Raw genomic sequence first — 14404 nt, 5'->3', positions numbered from 1 at the left:
TGGCATAACATGGCACCTCAGAAGAGGGACAGCCAGCCCTAGGAAAGGAAGTTTCTAGCCACCTAGAGGGAGAGGGGGAGAATGCGGGAAGGTGAAAGCCAGGAGGGCTTCAGGTGAACAGCTGAAGGGAAAGCCCAGGACATGGGGCAGCTGATCCCACCAAGTAGGAAGGGGGCTAGTAGGCTATGAAGGGGCCAGTGTGCTTGAGGCGGGGAGGGGCACAGTGCTCTGAAGAGACGGAAGGATGGGGGAGCAGGGGGGCCAGTTGGCAAGACCTCAAGCTGCAGCCCAGGACCTCCCCAAGGCAGGCTGCTCCAGGCCTCCTGATTTCTGGTCTTTTCTTCCCTTACTTGACTAAAAGTCCTTCTCAAGGACAGGCTCTAGGTAGTCTCTCCCGCTGGTCTTCCTTGGGGCAAAGGTCACACCTCCTGGCTTGTTCACCAGGCCTGGCTAGTCAGGTCCCTGCCCCAGGCAGCCTTATCTCTCTGCTGGCCTTAGTCAACCACCCCTCCCCCTCCACTAAAGCCCAAGGTCCCCCAAACAACAAAGCTGGTCCCCAGAAGGCATTCTCCGAACTGTGATATCTACCAGGAGTGCCAAGTCCTTCCTGGGCTTCCCCATTCCTCCAGGCCACACACCCCTCCCAGTGAAGTCACAGGAACCTCAGAGACAACCCATATCAATGTGCCTGAGGGCTCAGGGGAGTTGGACAGGTAACAATTCCACCCAGGTTTTCAGTCTCCTAGAGCCTGTAAACACCTTAGGGACAGGGAAGTGTCCCTGTGTAACAGCCCCTGGGCACATAAGCAGCATTTCATGAATGCCAGCTCAGCAGGGTTAAGGTTTGGGCCAGTCTATCTGGGTAAGCTGGTGCCTGGCTTATGGCAAGACCCCAGTCAATGGCAATGACCCAAGGATTCCACCAAGGCTGAGCTGGATAGTTACAGAGACTCTTACAGCAAAGGTCTGATATACACATAATTGGTAACCTCCCCCTCTTTGAGACTCCCTTCTCCCTAACCTGGCAGCTACGTTTCATCAGGGGAAGGACCTGGAGATGCCCCAGGGGATGTGCCCACACCACCCCTTTCCCTGGAACCCAAACAATTAGCACCTGCCACCACCAAGGGAGGAGAGGTGAACCATCAGAAACCATCCCAGGGGTTTGTCAAAACAAGAAATGAGGGCGGAGTGCAGGAATCCAGCCCCCTAACAATCCTTTGAGGAGGAGGCCTATAAATAAGTCAGACAAGGAACACTGACTGGCATATCTGTCAGGGTGAGTGATGTGTCACCTACAGCCATCTGTGGGAGAACGGGGCTGGGGAGAGGGACAAATGGTGGAAGAGGTACGCTGGAGGCTGTGCAAGGATGAGAAGGAATAAAGTCCAGGGCTGAGTAGGGACCAGGTTCCTATAGCACAGACATGGTTCTCCAGAGGCTGCTCGCCAAGGCCTCAGAGCCGCCTGGGGCCCGCAGAGAAGCGGCTGTGACAACAGCCAACCACTACCTGGGCCGACCGCAGGCTTTCGGGGCCGGAGGGCAAAGAGCTGGGAGTCCGCAAATACCTCCGGCCTGGGCGACGTCACGGCTGCGAAGGGGCAGGGCCCTGGTCCCAAACCCCGAACGAGGCTGGCTCTCCCTCTTGCCGGGCAGAGCCCCTCGGAGAGGCGAGGGAACCCGGGCACAGGCGCGGTGCAGCCGCCGAAGAGCTATGGAAAAACTTCGCCGGCGCACAGCCCCCTGCGGGACTCGGCGGAGCCAAGGGCAGAGAGCTGGAACAACACCGGTCCCGGAGGAGCAGGCGCGCTGGGAGCGGAGGTGGGACGCGGAGGCGCCTGGCTCACTAGATCCCCCTAAAAACACTTTTGGAAACTGCGCCGAAGAAGCGGCCCCTTCTCCCCGGGCCCGGGGGCTAGCTCTGCCCACCCCCGCACCTGGGAGCCCGCAGAGGACCCGGAGGGGACAGCGGCTTCTCTTCCGTGGCCCAGCGAGCGAGGACGCAGGTAACCCGACCTCCCCGGCCAGGGCCGAGAGGGCGGATACTCCCGGGGCGGGAGCGGGCGCCTGGGCTGCGGGAGAAGTTCCGCGCTCTGGCAACTTCCCTGGCCCCGGGACGGCGGGCCGGGCCAGGTGCGCGTCGCCGGAGCCCCGCGAGCCCGAGCCCCTCGGCCGCCGCTTACCTGGCCCCCGGAGGCGGGCGGGGTGCGCATCCCCCGTCCGGCGGCGAGTCGGTGCGCCGCGGAGGGGCAAGGAGCGGGCGGGCGCTGGTCGGCGGGGCGGCCGAGAACGCGGCGGGCAGCGCGAGGAGCGCACCCGCCGCTCCGTGGCCGCTCGCTCGCTTTCGGCTCCAGTTGAAGGCGCCGGCCCCGCCCCCACCCGCGCCCGTTGCCGGGAGACCCGCGTGGGCCGAAGGGCTCTTTGTATCAAAGCTGCCGTGACATCACGAGGCGCCCGGGCCCGGGGATCGTAGGGGCGGGGCCTCGCGCCGGGGGCGGGGCCGGAGGAGGAAGCCGGGTCTGGGAACCCGAGCCGCGGGGGGCGGGGCCCAGGTAACCCCGCCCCCTAAGGTAGGGGCAGGTGGCAGCCGCGGCGCGGACCAATGGCCGCGCGGGCCCCAGCGGGCCCAAGCTCCCCACCCGGGAGGGCGCCTGTGGAGGTGGGGCTCGCCCGGGCCCGCCCGAGCCCGCGTCGCAAGGTTACTGCCGCCCAGGTTTGCGCGGCCCGGACCCTGGGATTCCAGGAGACCGATTCTGTAAGTTCACACGCCTGCCTGGCGGGCGCCGTCGCTGCCGCTGCCCTGCCCAGGCCACTCTCACTGTTTGCGGTCACCGTCCTGTGAGATTCCCGGCTAGCGCTTCCGCGCTCACATTTGCGGACCCGAAGGAAGCCCTGCCAAACTCCCAGCCCCCTCGCGCACCACCACCACCATCCGCCCGCGACCGGTGACTCCCAAATTGATTCTCATCCCGAATCGCACTCACAACTTCCCCGATCTTCGTTGTAAAGTCAAAAGTTGTCTTTATAACCAGCCCAGGAATAAAGAACCAAACGGCAACACGAACTAAGAACAAAAAAGGAAGTATCCCCGTATTAAATCCTAGTAAATACAATTTAAGTAAAAAATGTGCCCCCCTCGTAACTCCTCACTATGCTCTGGATTAAAGAAAGCAAAAATGTAAAGCGGCAAATATTGCAAAAGTTTCTCTTCAATTCGATGTTACTTGTGCAACTGGGGGTAGGGAGTGGGGGATTTATCTTCCTAATTGTCTGTCCCAGGCTAACATGAAGGCCCTTTTGCCTTCCCTGAGTCCTCACTGACCAACACGGTGGCACTGTCCGCAGCTGGGTGCTTTGGTCCAGCTCCAGCACCAACACACACACACACACACACACACACACACACACACACACACACACAGCTTTTCAGCTTTCCTGCCCCCTTCTCTCTGGCTTTTTGCTCTCAACTTCCTACTCGCCAATATCTCTCCTACAAATAAATTGCCAGCTGCCTCTCTGTCTACCAGGGGCCTGTCTCTGAGGCAAAGCACCCCACCGAGGCTCCCCAGACCTACAAGGGACTCTCCAAAAGGGACAGCATTAGCTAGAGGAGGGCCTCCTGGCAAGGGCTTTGTGTGAGGGGAGGCTGGAGCAGTGGGGGTGAGGTGGAAACTCGACCACCGCTGGCCCTCTCCTCCTCGCTTATGCCTGGCAGTTCAGAGATCTCTGTGCGGGAGCTCCAGACTGTTTCTCACCCTTGTTTGTGTCCACCCTGACAGTCCCTAACACGCAGAAGGACCGCGGTGTATCATAAAGAACCCTGGCTTTGGAATCACACAGACCTGGGTTTGAATCCTGTTTGCCAGCTGTGAGTCCTAGGACCAGTTATGCAATCTTTCTGAGACTCAGTGTCCTCATTTATAAAATGGGAGTGGTACAATCTGCCTCATGAGTTGTTGGGCACCCTGGCGGAGGGTCCACTTAATTTTGGGTGCTCATCAAAGGTATGGTGCATGGAGAAGCCCACGCACCCTAAGCTTTTCTGGGTCCTAGCTCTCATCCAGCAAAGGTCAGTGAAGAAAAGCAGACCTTGTCAAGTACCCCGCCCCCGTCCTCCTTAGGGGTAGCCTGATTGACATTTCCAAGAACTCTGTGGAGGGAGCAGTGCTAGTGGTCCCTCTTGATTTTTTCCCCAAAGGTGATGGGGTAGGGAGAGCATCTCCAAGTATCTGTCCGGAAAAGCAGTGTGACAGAGAGGAGGGTCACCAGATGCTGGCATTGAGCGCTTGGGAGTCTGAAGCCTGCCTGGGTCTACACCTTACCACGGGGCAGTCATTTAATGTTTCTGAGCCCCAGTTGCCACCACTGTAGAATGGAAACACAACCTCTCCTCTTTCAGTTGTGAGGTTTGAATGAAGTGATAAAATAATAGTTCGATGCCTCCCGTGCTGCAGGCATTCAACAAATAGTGGCTTCTAGTTATTCCCAGCAGTACGAATAAGCCCCAGTCTGACTCAATGATTCGGCACATGAGCTCCAGAGCCAGAACCAAGGGTCCCATCTTGGCTTTCCCACCTTATACAAGGACAGCGGGAAGAGCCTAAGCAAGGTTAATTCCCAGTGTCTCAGTTTCCTCACCTGCAAATTGGAGATAATAGCAGCATGTATTTCAGGATTATTGTGAGGATTGAAATAATCAGGACCCACATAATACTCAGAACAGGCCTGGCGCATAACAGGTGCTCCATAAACAGCAGCCATTTTCAATTACCATATGACTAGAGACCGGGAAAAAGTGAGGTGAGGCTTAGAAGCTGAAGCAGCTTGAGGGATGATGTAGAACCCTGACTTTTGGGAGAGGCCCTGACAACTTCCACAGGGTTCGGGGAAGCAGTGATGATTTGGGGGCTGGGGAGGAAGGCTGGCTGTCTTCTGAAATGGGATGTGGAAACTGCGGGCTCCAGCCCAGGCTAGGGCTCCCAGAGGACTCAGTGTTCTCCGTTCAAGTGGGGGCTGGGAGAGAATTATTAGGGAAATATAGTCCTGCCCCCTGAGCACAGCCCCACCTCTGGGGCTGGGGGCAAAGAGGGTCTTGAGTTAGCTACCCTGGTTCCTTAGCATAGCTGTGTTGAAGACGTTATAGAGTCAAAGCACTTTAAGCTAGGAAGGCTCTCGGGATAAATATCTAACATACTCTTCTCCCACTTTATGGATGGGAAGGTGGAGGCTCAGAGAAGGATGGGAATTTGTCCAAAGCCACACAATGAGGTATCAGATCAGCAGGGACTGAAACTCGGGCTCCTGGCTTCCCATGCAGAACCCTCACTTCCTGTTCCTGATCTGGCTGGGATGCTTTACTGAAATGGTATGGCCAGCAGGGGTTGGGGAGTGATGGAGAGTGATGGCGAGTGATGGGCAGTTAACTCCTACGCAGAGCTCACCAGGCGCTGTGAGTCTCCTAAGTGGTCTGACTTGCTATTTCAGAAGAACAATCTCATTAAAAACAGAAACCCTCTCCCAGGGAATGTATCCGACAATGATTTGCAGAGGGCAGGTCACTCTGATTAATTCTTTTTATGTCGTGACACTGCTTCTGCCATTGTTGATATGACACGACTCGCATGAGGTTGAATGCCAACTCCAGAGAGAAGCGGACAGAATGTTGACAAGCAGGAGTTACTGGCCTCCAGAAACTGATGGGGGTGGAAAACACGTGTTCACTTGGGTGGGCCAGGTGAAGGGAGAGAATACACTAAGTCCTGTCTGTACCACAGCTATCGGCCTACCTTTGTCTACTTCTGCTGTCACCAGGCAGGAGTTAGCTCATCATCAGATGGTGTAGAGAGGCAACGTTTTGTACATGTTTGGGGCCATATGGAGGGACCGGCTGAATATATATGGCATAATTATAACAAGAAAAGAGCTCTCTGAACATTACCCAGTGTTGACATTAGCCAAGCAAATGATGCCAACCAACATCAGCCAAAGGAACAAACAAGGAAACAGCTACGCAAATAATACCAGAACTGAAAAAAGCATTAGAGCACCGGGTCCGGTGGTTCTCAAACTTGGTTCCTCGGAACCTGTGGGTTTTTCTGGAGATTCTGCCAAGGGGCTGGGGGGGGGGGGGGAGGGGCTCCAGGTGAGCAACAAGAATAGCTCCACGTCCATCTGCTTTACGAATAGACTTCCACATGAGATTTCATGCGAACAAAGAGTTCCGTGGTTTTACATTTGTTTCAAATCACTAGTCTGATATAACCGTTCATTTCCCGAACAGGGGAACAAGCCTCAGAGGCAGAAGATAGCTTCTCTCCTCGCCATTTCAGTCATTAGCAGAGCCAGGATTAGAGCTGGATCTCATGACTCTCTGTGTAGTGCTAAGACGGACATCTGTCACCAACCACAACTGTCAACATCGGTCAAACCTGGTCATACATGCTGGACGTTACTTCTGCCCAAACAACTCCACCAGCTACTTGGGGTGGAAAAGCCCTCTGGGTAGCCAGCTCAGACTCCACCACAAACACCTGTCTTCTCTCCCCTCCTCTTTATTTTTTTAATGTTTATTTTTAATTTTTATTTATTTTTGAGAGACAGAGTCCAGCGGGGGAGGGGCACAGGGAGGGAGACACAGAATCGGAAGCAGGCTCTAGGCTCTGAGCTGTCAGCACAGAGCCCGACGTGGGGCTCGAACCCATGACCCATGAGGTCATGACCTGAGCTGAAGTCGGACACTTAACCAACTGAGCCACCCAGGGGCACCATTCCTCTCCTCTTTAGACGGCCCTTGAAATGGTCAGAAAGCATCAGCCCTGACCGGTATGTCTCAGCTCGTCATTCCAGAGGACAAATTCAACCTTTGATGACGTAAGCAGTGGCTTTGGAAAGAGAAGCAGGTACCAAGGAAGCAGGCAGAACCCTGGGATTGCAGAAGTCTCTTAACCCCAAAGGAAAGTTGTTCCCCATCTCCCATTTAGAAACAACAGGAGGGACCCATGACCCTGAGAGCCCTTTCACTCTGGCAGGGGTTTGGCCAGGGGGCCTGCACTGCATCTGCGACGTGGAGGACATCTGGGACCACTCCTTCCTCTGGAAAGATACGGTTTGGACGGCACGTTGCTAAGGTCCCTCCCCATTCTATGACCCTGGGCTAGCCCGGGAGCAGATCTTGGACCCAGGCTCACGCCTTGGATAGGGGAGTCCCTTTCCACTGGAAAACAGCTCAGTGCTGGTGACTGTCCAGGATTCCCGCAGCGCTCTGCCCCAGGCCTGTTTTTCCTCACGATGTCGTGTTGGACGCTATGCAAACAGGGCGGGACAGGGTCTTAGCGACTCGCCCCAGCTCAGTGTTCAGAGAGGCCAAGCTCTATTTTTGTCAACCTGGGCACTTGTGAACAATGGGTTTTCTTGCTCATGCAAACCCTATAGGAGGGGCAGATGGTGAGAAAACCCGGGTTTCCTCTGACTCATTTGACCATCGAAGAGGAGGAGATGGCAGGGGAGGAGGAAGTCAGACAAGGTCTTCTTTGACTTGGACTGGGTGAGCGCAAGGGGTAGAGACGTCTCCTTCCTTCACTCTTGGTAACAGTCAGGTGGTTGCAAACCCATCAGAGCACAAACAGCTCTCCCTTCCTACAAATGCCTTCCCCGCCGTCCCCACCTCCTCCCAGCCCAGGCAGCAGTGTCTCTGACTGCTAGAAGTCGGTTGTAAGGCAGTGGTTCCCAAATGGCACGCTAGACTCACTTGGGGAACTTAAACATCAAATGCCCGGGTCACAACTGCATCCAAATGTTTAGGGTAGGAGCCAGGTGTTAGCAGTTTTTAAAGATCCCAGGTTGGGGCGCCTGGGTGGCGCAGTCGGTTAAGCGTCCGACTTCAGCCAGGTCACGATCTAGCGGTCCGTGAGTTCGAGCCCCGCGTCGGGCTCTGGGCTGATGGCTCAGAGCCTGGAGCCTGTTTCCGATTCTGTGTCTCCCTCTCTCTCTGCCCCTCCCCCGTTCATGCTCTGTCTCTCTCTGTCCCAAAAATAAATAAACGTTGAAAAAAAAATTAAAAAAAAAAAAAGATCCCAGGTGTTTCCAATGCAAGAAAGTTCGGGAACGACTTTGCTAAAGGCCTGTGGACTACAGTGGGGGCCAGGGCTGTCATAGGTGAAGGCATCATCTGTTCGTTCGTTCGTTCATTCATTCATTCATTCATTCATAAATATTCATTGAAGATCTCCTCTGGGCCAGACCCTGTTCCGGGTATTGGAGTACAGCTGTGATCACTAAAGTCTCTTCTCGTGGAGCTCCCATTCTACTGGGGAAGTCAGACAGTGAACAAATAAATGAATAAATGATATACTGACACATGCTATGAAGAAAACCAAAGCAGGGTAAGAGATCAGACACCTTGGGGATAGGGGTTCAATTTCATCCTGGACTTCGGCATCAGATTTTCTTTCAGGAAAGGGTAGCTGCACCCCTGCTCAGTGTTCCGGACTTCCTCCTGCTCTCTGGCTAAAAGAGCTTTCACTTGACAGTCCCTGAGGTCCCGCCTCCTGCCTCGCACAGGGCCTCCTGCCTGGCTCTTCCCCTTAAGCAATTTCTTCAGGGCAGGGCCCGGCATCCTCTGTACCAGTGCCCCTGACTCCTCCAACTCCGTGCCAGCAACAACGCCGGACACAGGGTCTGTGCAAGGCAAGGGGTCCATCAGGCATCATTTATGAGCAATCCGCAGAGGGATTTTAGGCTTATGGGGTGTGTGAGAGCTCCTGTGAACACTGAAGAGAACCCTAAACTCAGGGTCAGAAGACCTGGCTTTGAGACCTGGCTCTGCCCCTTCCTGGCAAAGAGCAAATCATTTCACTTGTCAGGCCTCAGTTTCCTCTTCAGTCAAATGGGAAGAGTATGACCGATTTGGTAAGACTGGGATCTGCATTAAAAAAGAAAATGTCAAACAACAACAACCAACCAAGCAAAGAAGTACCACAACATGAAAACTACTGATATAAATGTTTGAGAAATTAAGCCTGGGTAGGCTCAGGCGGTGAAACGTTCAACTCTTGATTTTGGCTCAGGTCATGATCTCATGGTTCGTGAGTTCGAGCCCTGCATCAGGCTCTGTGCTGACAGCATGGAGTCTGCTTGGGATTCTCTCTCTCCCTCTCTATCTGCTCCTCCCCTGCTAATGCTTTCTCTCTCTCTCTCTCTCTCTCTCTCTCTCTCTCAAAGTAACTAAATAAAACTTAATTTATTTTTTTTAAACTGATGCAAAAACTTGGGGATAAAAAGAAAATGTCAAAGACTTTTGGAAAGTGCTTTGCAAATATGAGGACTTTTTAGAAATTCTCATCATCTAGGCCTGTATAGACATGAAATCACAGTGTAAGATGAGATCCAGGAAACAGGCCTAGAGAGAAGAAAGGACTTACCTACGATCACAAAGCTTGTTAATGGCAGAGGATCCACACTGGCCCCAGAAGGAGGAGGTCATTGGGAGGAGACTGGGGATGATAGTTCAGTATCTTGCTTTCTGTGTCTACTTGGCAAACTCCTATTCATCCTTCAAAACCCCACTCAGGTGTGACCTGCCAAGTGAAGCCTTCTGTCTCCTCCAGTGAGAATAAATTAGTCCTTGGCTTCGTGATCTCCGTGCCTTGAACGCAAGCTCCACTACTGTGAGGAACACACTGTGTTGTAAGACTGGCCTCCTATCAGACTCCCTGCCACACTGTAATTCCTGAGAACAGGGCCCATGTCCCGAGTGTCTTTGGACTCCAGCTGCTAACAAGTCTGGCACACAGGAGACACTTGAGGAGTATCTGAGGCCCTGAAGGGGACTGAGGATCACTCACACATAAACAATGGACAGCTGAAGGCCCGATTAGTCATGAATGAGCAGGAATATTCTCTGAAGTTCCTGAGATGGGCATTTAAAAGGAGAGAAGCAAGGAAACAAGCAAGGCCTTTATCAAAATCCAATTGTCCTCTTCCCAGAATGCATCAGATCCGGGCTCTGAAGAGACACCCCTCTGCCTAATGCAAGCCCTGAAAGCAAAGAGAGATTATTTCCCTGTAGCTTATTATTAGAACAGCTACCAATTATGGAAGGTCTACTATGGACCCATCACTTCACTTCTTCTCATTTACTTTAACCCAACCACCCGTGGACAGATGTTACCGCACCCATATTACAGATGAGGAAACCCGAGGCTCAGGAGGGTTAGACAGCACCAAGACGGCAGCGCTAAAATTTGCACTCAGATCTGCTGGCCCATGTCCAGGCCTTCCTGCTGCCTCTCTTATTGCATAACCAGCTTATTCACAGCAACTAGAATTGTCCAGAAAGAGGCAGACGCTAATTACTAGGGATGACAAAAGTCTGTGAGCAAGTAAGGGCCTCCCACGTCCCCTCCATCGTCCTTGGGGAGGTGTGCGTGTCCAGCTCGGAATGATTTTAATCGGTCACACCAGGCCCCTGGACTGACCAACATGCACCCCTGCAATACCCCCTGGGGAGTGTCCTGCCCCTGAGGGTGGGCCGCAGCCACCTGCCCCGCTGACTGTATTAGGGTGCAGGGCCAGGCACCCCCCTGCTGTTGACTTGGCCACTGCTTCCTGCCCCAGTTCCAAACCCAGGGAGAGACGTCCTGACGTTTCCCTGGGTGCCACCAGATGACAGGAGCAGGATGGATGACACGGAGGGAAGAAGTACTTGTTGCTTCCAAAAATGTGTTTTGCGGCGCCCTCCTCCCACTCTGACAGCAAGAAAGGGCTCTGTGGTCACGTCAGCCGGTGAGATTCCTCACCCCTCCTTGGAGCTGTCACAGGGCATGTTGGCAGGAGAGAAACCCGTCTGGCTCTGTTGTAACTCAGGGTTTCCTAAGGCTCTCCAGCTTCGACCCTTGTCGTTTACCGTCTAACAACACAGGCACTCAGTATCGTAAGGAATACAATTGGGGAGACGACCTACCAGGCTCCCAGCGCACACACACACTCAGGCAGGTGCATAAACGCACAATAACTAGACGTTACTATCTTCGTTTTATTAATAGCAAACGCCTACGCAGCACTTACTATGCACCAGGCTCTGTTCCGGTGCTTCACATGCTATTAGCTCCCTCGATCCTCACAACAAACCTAGGAGGTGAGCATTATCCCCATTTTACAGATGGGGAACCCGAGGCTCAACGAGATTACTCGGGGACATAAAGCTCGTAAGTGGAGAGCCAGAATTCAAACCCAGGCAGCCGGCTGGGTTGGCCCAACCACGACTCTAGGAAGAAAGGGAGGTTCGGGTCTATAAAATAACTTCCCCAAAGCAACCACGGTGGAACCAAAGCCATCCACTCATTCACTAGTTTATTCTTTTACTCCAACAACATTTGCCGAGCAGAAACTGCAGGCCAGGCACCGTGCCGACCACCTGGGGATAGAAGAACGAGGTGGAGAGAGCCGCCTGTACTGGCCCCTCTGACCGCAGAGAGCTGGGGTTCTCCACTGAGATGGGCACCCAGGGCCGTGCGCTACTGTGGGTCTCTTCCGGTCATTAGCACATGTGCACGCATGTGCGTGCTGGCGGGTGAGCTCACCAGAGGGGCCCTTCACTTGAGATGCTGGGATCCAGATGCCGCCTCGGCTGTCCCGACAGCCCATACACGGTGGGTCAGGGGGTGCACGGTCCCACACCCAGCTCTTCTCACTGCCAGCCCAGGCTCCTTCCTCGGCCCTTGGCTTGGCACTGGGACTGCATTCCCTGCTGGGTCATCCCGCATGTCCTGATGGCAGCCTGCCCACCGTCTGCCCTCAGCTGCTGTCCAGCAGGGTGTGGCCCACGAGGCCCTCTGAGCCCCCTCGCCACGGTCACTGCCCCACCTCACACGCTCCCTGCTTCCCTGTTCCCAGCCTGTAATCAAGCCCAACACAAGGGACCCTTCGGGGCGCTGGTATTCACCTCAGGAATGTAGCCCGCTCCTGGGAGGAGAACTTTTAGACAAGGACGGTAGTGGGGGAAGACAACTGTACATCTTTTTTCAGGTTGGGAAGACGTACACAGAAGGGCTTGTAATTCCACTCTGAAAGCAAACACAGTCCCCTCCAATCATCTCCTAAATTATCTTGGAATGAAAACCACCCAAAACCCACACAAAAAGCAAGCCGTCCCATAAATGACAGACGCAGGGGCTGTGGGTTCCGCGCTATGAGAAGGCAGGGAGCCGGCAGCCCAGGCCCGGGGGTGGTTCCCGGAGGGCCCAAGGCCAAGGGCTCCCTTAGACCTGCCGAGGAGGGGCCAGACCGCCCCTGAATAAACAGGCCGCCAGCGCTCCTGGAGCTGGTCTCAGGCACGCATACCTCCGTGGCTCCCCTTTCAGGGCTGGGCTCGGCAGAGGGAAACCAAAGGCGCCTGGCCCCAGGACACTGAGCCAGTGTTCCTCCCACTTAGAGGAAAACCGCACCCCTGCAAAGCTCTGTCGCCTCAGTCCGGGTAGGCTGAAGGAGCCGCCGTGTTCAGGTAGACACTGGAGAAGGCTGAGCCCGGAGGAGGCCAGTGGAGGGGAGGCAGGGGGCTACTCTCAGGGTGCCCTCAAAAAGAAACCTTTCTTCCAGGCCAAACCCCCCCCCCCCCCCCCCCCGCTGCCCCCTCTAGACCACAAGGCCACATTCATGGGAGCGAAGCGCTCTGGTGCCTGGCCAGCCAGGGTTCAAGCCCGAGCTCGGCTCCTTAGGCCCCTAGCTTGCCGACGGTGTTTGTCACTATTTTCAGGAGCCATGTGGACACTGATTCAGTGAACGCTGAACCATTGGTCCTGGCGGTTAAGTTCCCGAAAGCCTCTTTAAAAAAAATTTTTTTTTTTTAGTGTTAATTTATTTTTGACACAGAGTGACAGACAGAGCGCGAGCAGGGGAGGGGCAGAGAAAGGGAGGGAGACACAGATCAGAAGCAGGCTCCAGGCTCTGAGCTGTCAGCACAGAGCCTGATGCTGGGTTCTAACACACGAACCGTGAGATCCGTGACCTGAGCCAAAGTCGGATGCTTAACCGACTGAGCCACCCAGGAGTGCCCTCCCTGCCGGGAGCCTCTGATTATAACACTTCTGTCAACCACTCAATACACCCGCTTGTTTGGTGCATGTTTATTTAAAGGCATATTAGTTAATATATGTTGTTGATTAATGAGCTCATGGAGGGCGGCAGAAAAAGGCACATTGCAGCTTTCTTGCCCTGAGGAACGATAGCCAGCATCTCACCACATTTGGGGGTCATTTTATTTATTTATTTATTTATTTATTTATGTATTTATTTTCATTTATTTATTTTTGAGACAGAGAGAGCACACGTGGGGAGGGGCAGAGAGAGAAGGGAACAGAATCCAAAGCAGGCTCTAGGCTCTGAGCTGTCAGCACAGAGCCCGACGTGGGGCTCGAACTCACAAACTGTGAGATCATGACCCGAGCCGAAGTCGGACGCTTAACCGACTGAGCCACCCAGGCGCCCCTGGGGGTCATTTTAAATGGCAAAATCACCAACAAAAAAATCCCCAAACACAAAACATAGCGCTAAAACGACTGCCAACAGGAAGCTGGTTTACAGTCTGAGAAGGCCGAGTAATGTCCTCCTTGACCTCAGCCGGGCTGACCCCAATTTTTATCACTCAGAGCACGTGTGCGAATGATCATGAAAACACCGCCATATTGAGTTGGGGATTACATACTTTAGCCAGTAGGCAACTTTGCAGATGCGGAATGTGCGAACGATGAGGGTCAACCGTGTCCGCGCTCTAGGGTTACTGAGGGGGCGATAAATGAAATCCCGCATGAGGAACACTTAGCACAGCGATAGCTCAATACACACGTTTACTGTTACCACTTCTACGACAGGCGAAACATACCACGTCTTGACACCTTTGCTGTTCCCTCAGCCTGGAATGTCTTTCCTTGCACTTTTCCCATCTAGTGAAGCCCAGGGCCCAGGGGTTTCGAGTTCACCTCAGGGCTGGTTGAACCACACCCTTGCTGCGAGCTGGCTGGGGGCCCTCAGGCCAAGCTGGTTATCCTTTCTCCCCACCCCCCCATCTCCAAGGCTCCCCCTGCTCACTGGTAGCTGATGACTGTACTTAATAGAAGCAACCAGAAGAGAGGGGCCTTCTGTCTCTTCCACCTGGTCGCACACTCCATGTAGGTACCTCAGCGGCCTTCCTTGCACCCTGATGCATGGCTCACAGATGGCTTCTACTCAGGCGGGGACCCTGCTCCTCACAGAAGGGGACAGAATCTGAAGCAGGCTCCAGGCTCCGAGCTGTCAGCGCAGAGCCCGACGCGGGGCTCGAACTCACAAACTGTGAGATCATGACCCGAGCCGAAGTCAGACGCTTAACTGACTGAGCCACCCAGGCGCCCCTAACTTGTGGCTTTAAATC

The 14404-nt window shown here is 54.4% G+C and overlaps 1 protein-coding gene across 3 annotated transcripts in view; it reads right to left on the bottom strand.

The window, feature by feature from the left end:
• Nucleotides 1–14404, bottom strand: part of RAB11FIP4 (RAB11 family interacting protein 4) — a 120030-nt gene that overhangs the window by 31635 nt on the left and 73991 nt on the right. Inside the window, exon 1 of one of the 3 annotated variants that reach the window (XM_045488023.1) lies at nucleotides 2184–2442. The exons of the other annotated variants lie outside the window; for them this stretch is intronic. Coding sequence (XP_045343979.1) covers nucleotides 2184–2213 — 30 coding nt within the window. The 5' untranslated portion in view covers nucleotides 2214–2442. Of the gene's footprint in view, nucleotides 1–2183; nucleotides 2443–14404 lie in introns of those variants that run through there. 3 annotated transcript variants of the gene reach the window in all.

Source organism: Leopardus geoffroyi, chromosome E1, assembly GCF_018350155.1.
Source record: "Leopardus geoffroyi isolate Oge1 chromosome E1, O.geoffroyi_Oge1_pat1.0, whole genome shotgun sequence".
NCBI classification, from domain to species: domain Eukaryota; kingdom Metazoa; phylum Chordata; class Mammalia; order Carnivora; family Felidae; genus Leopardus; species Leopardus geoffroyi.
This window is presented reverse-complemented; position numbering and strand designations above follow the sequence as displayed.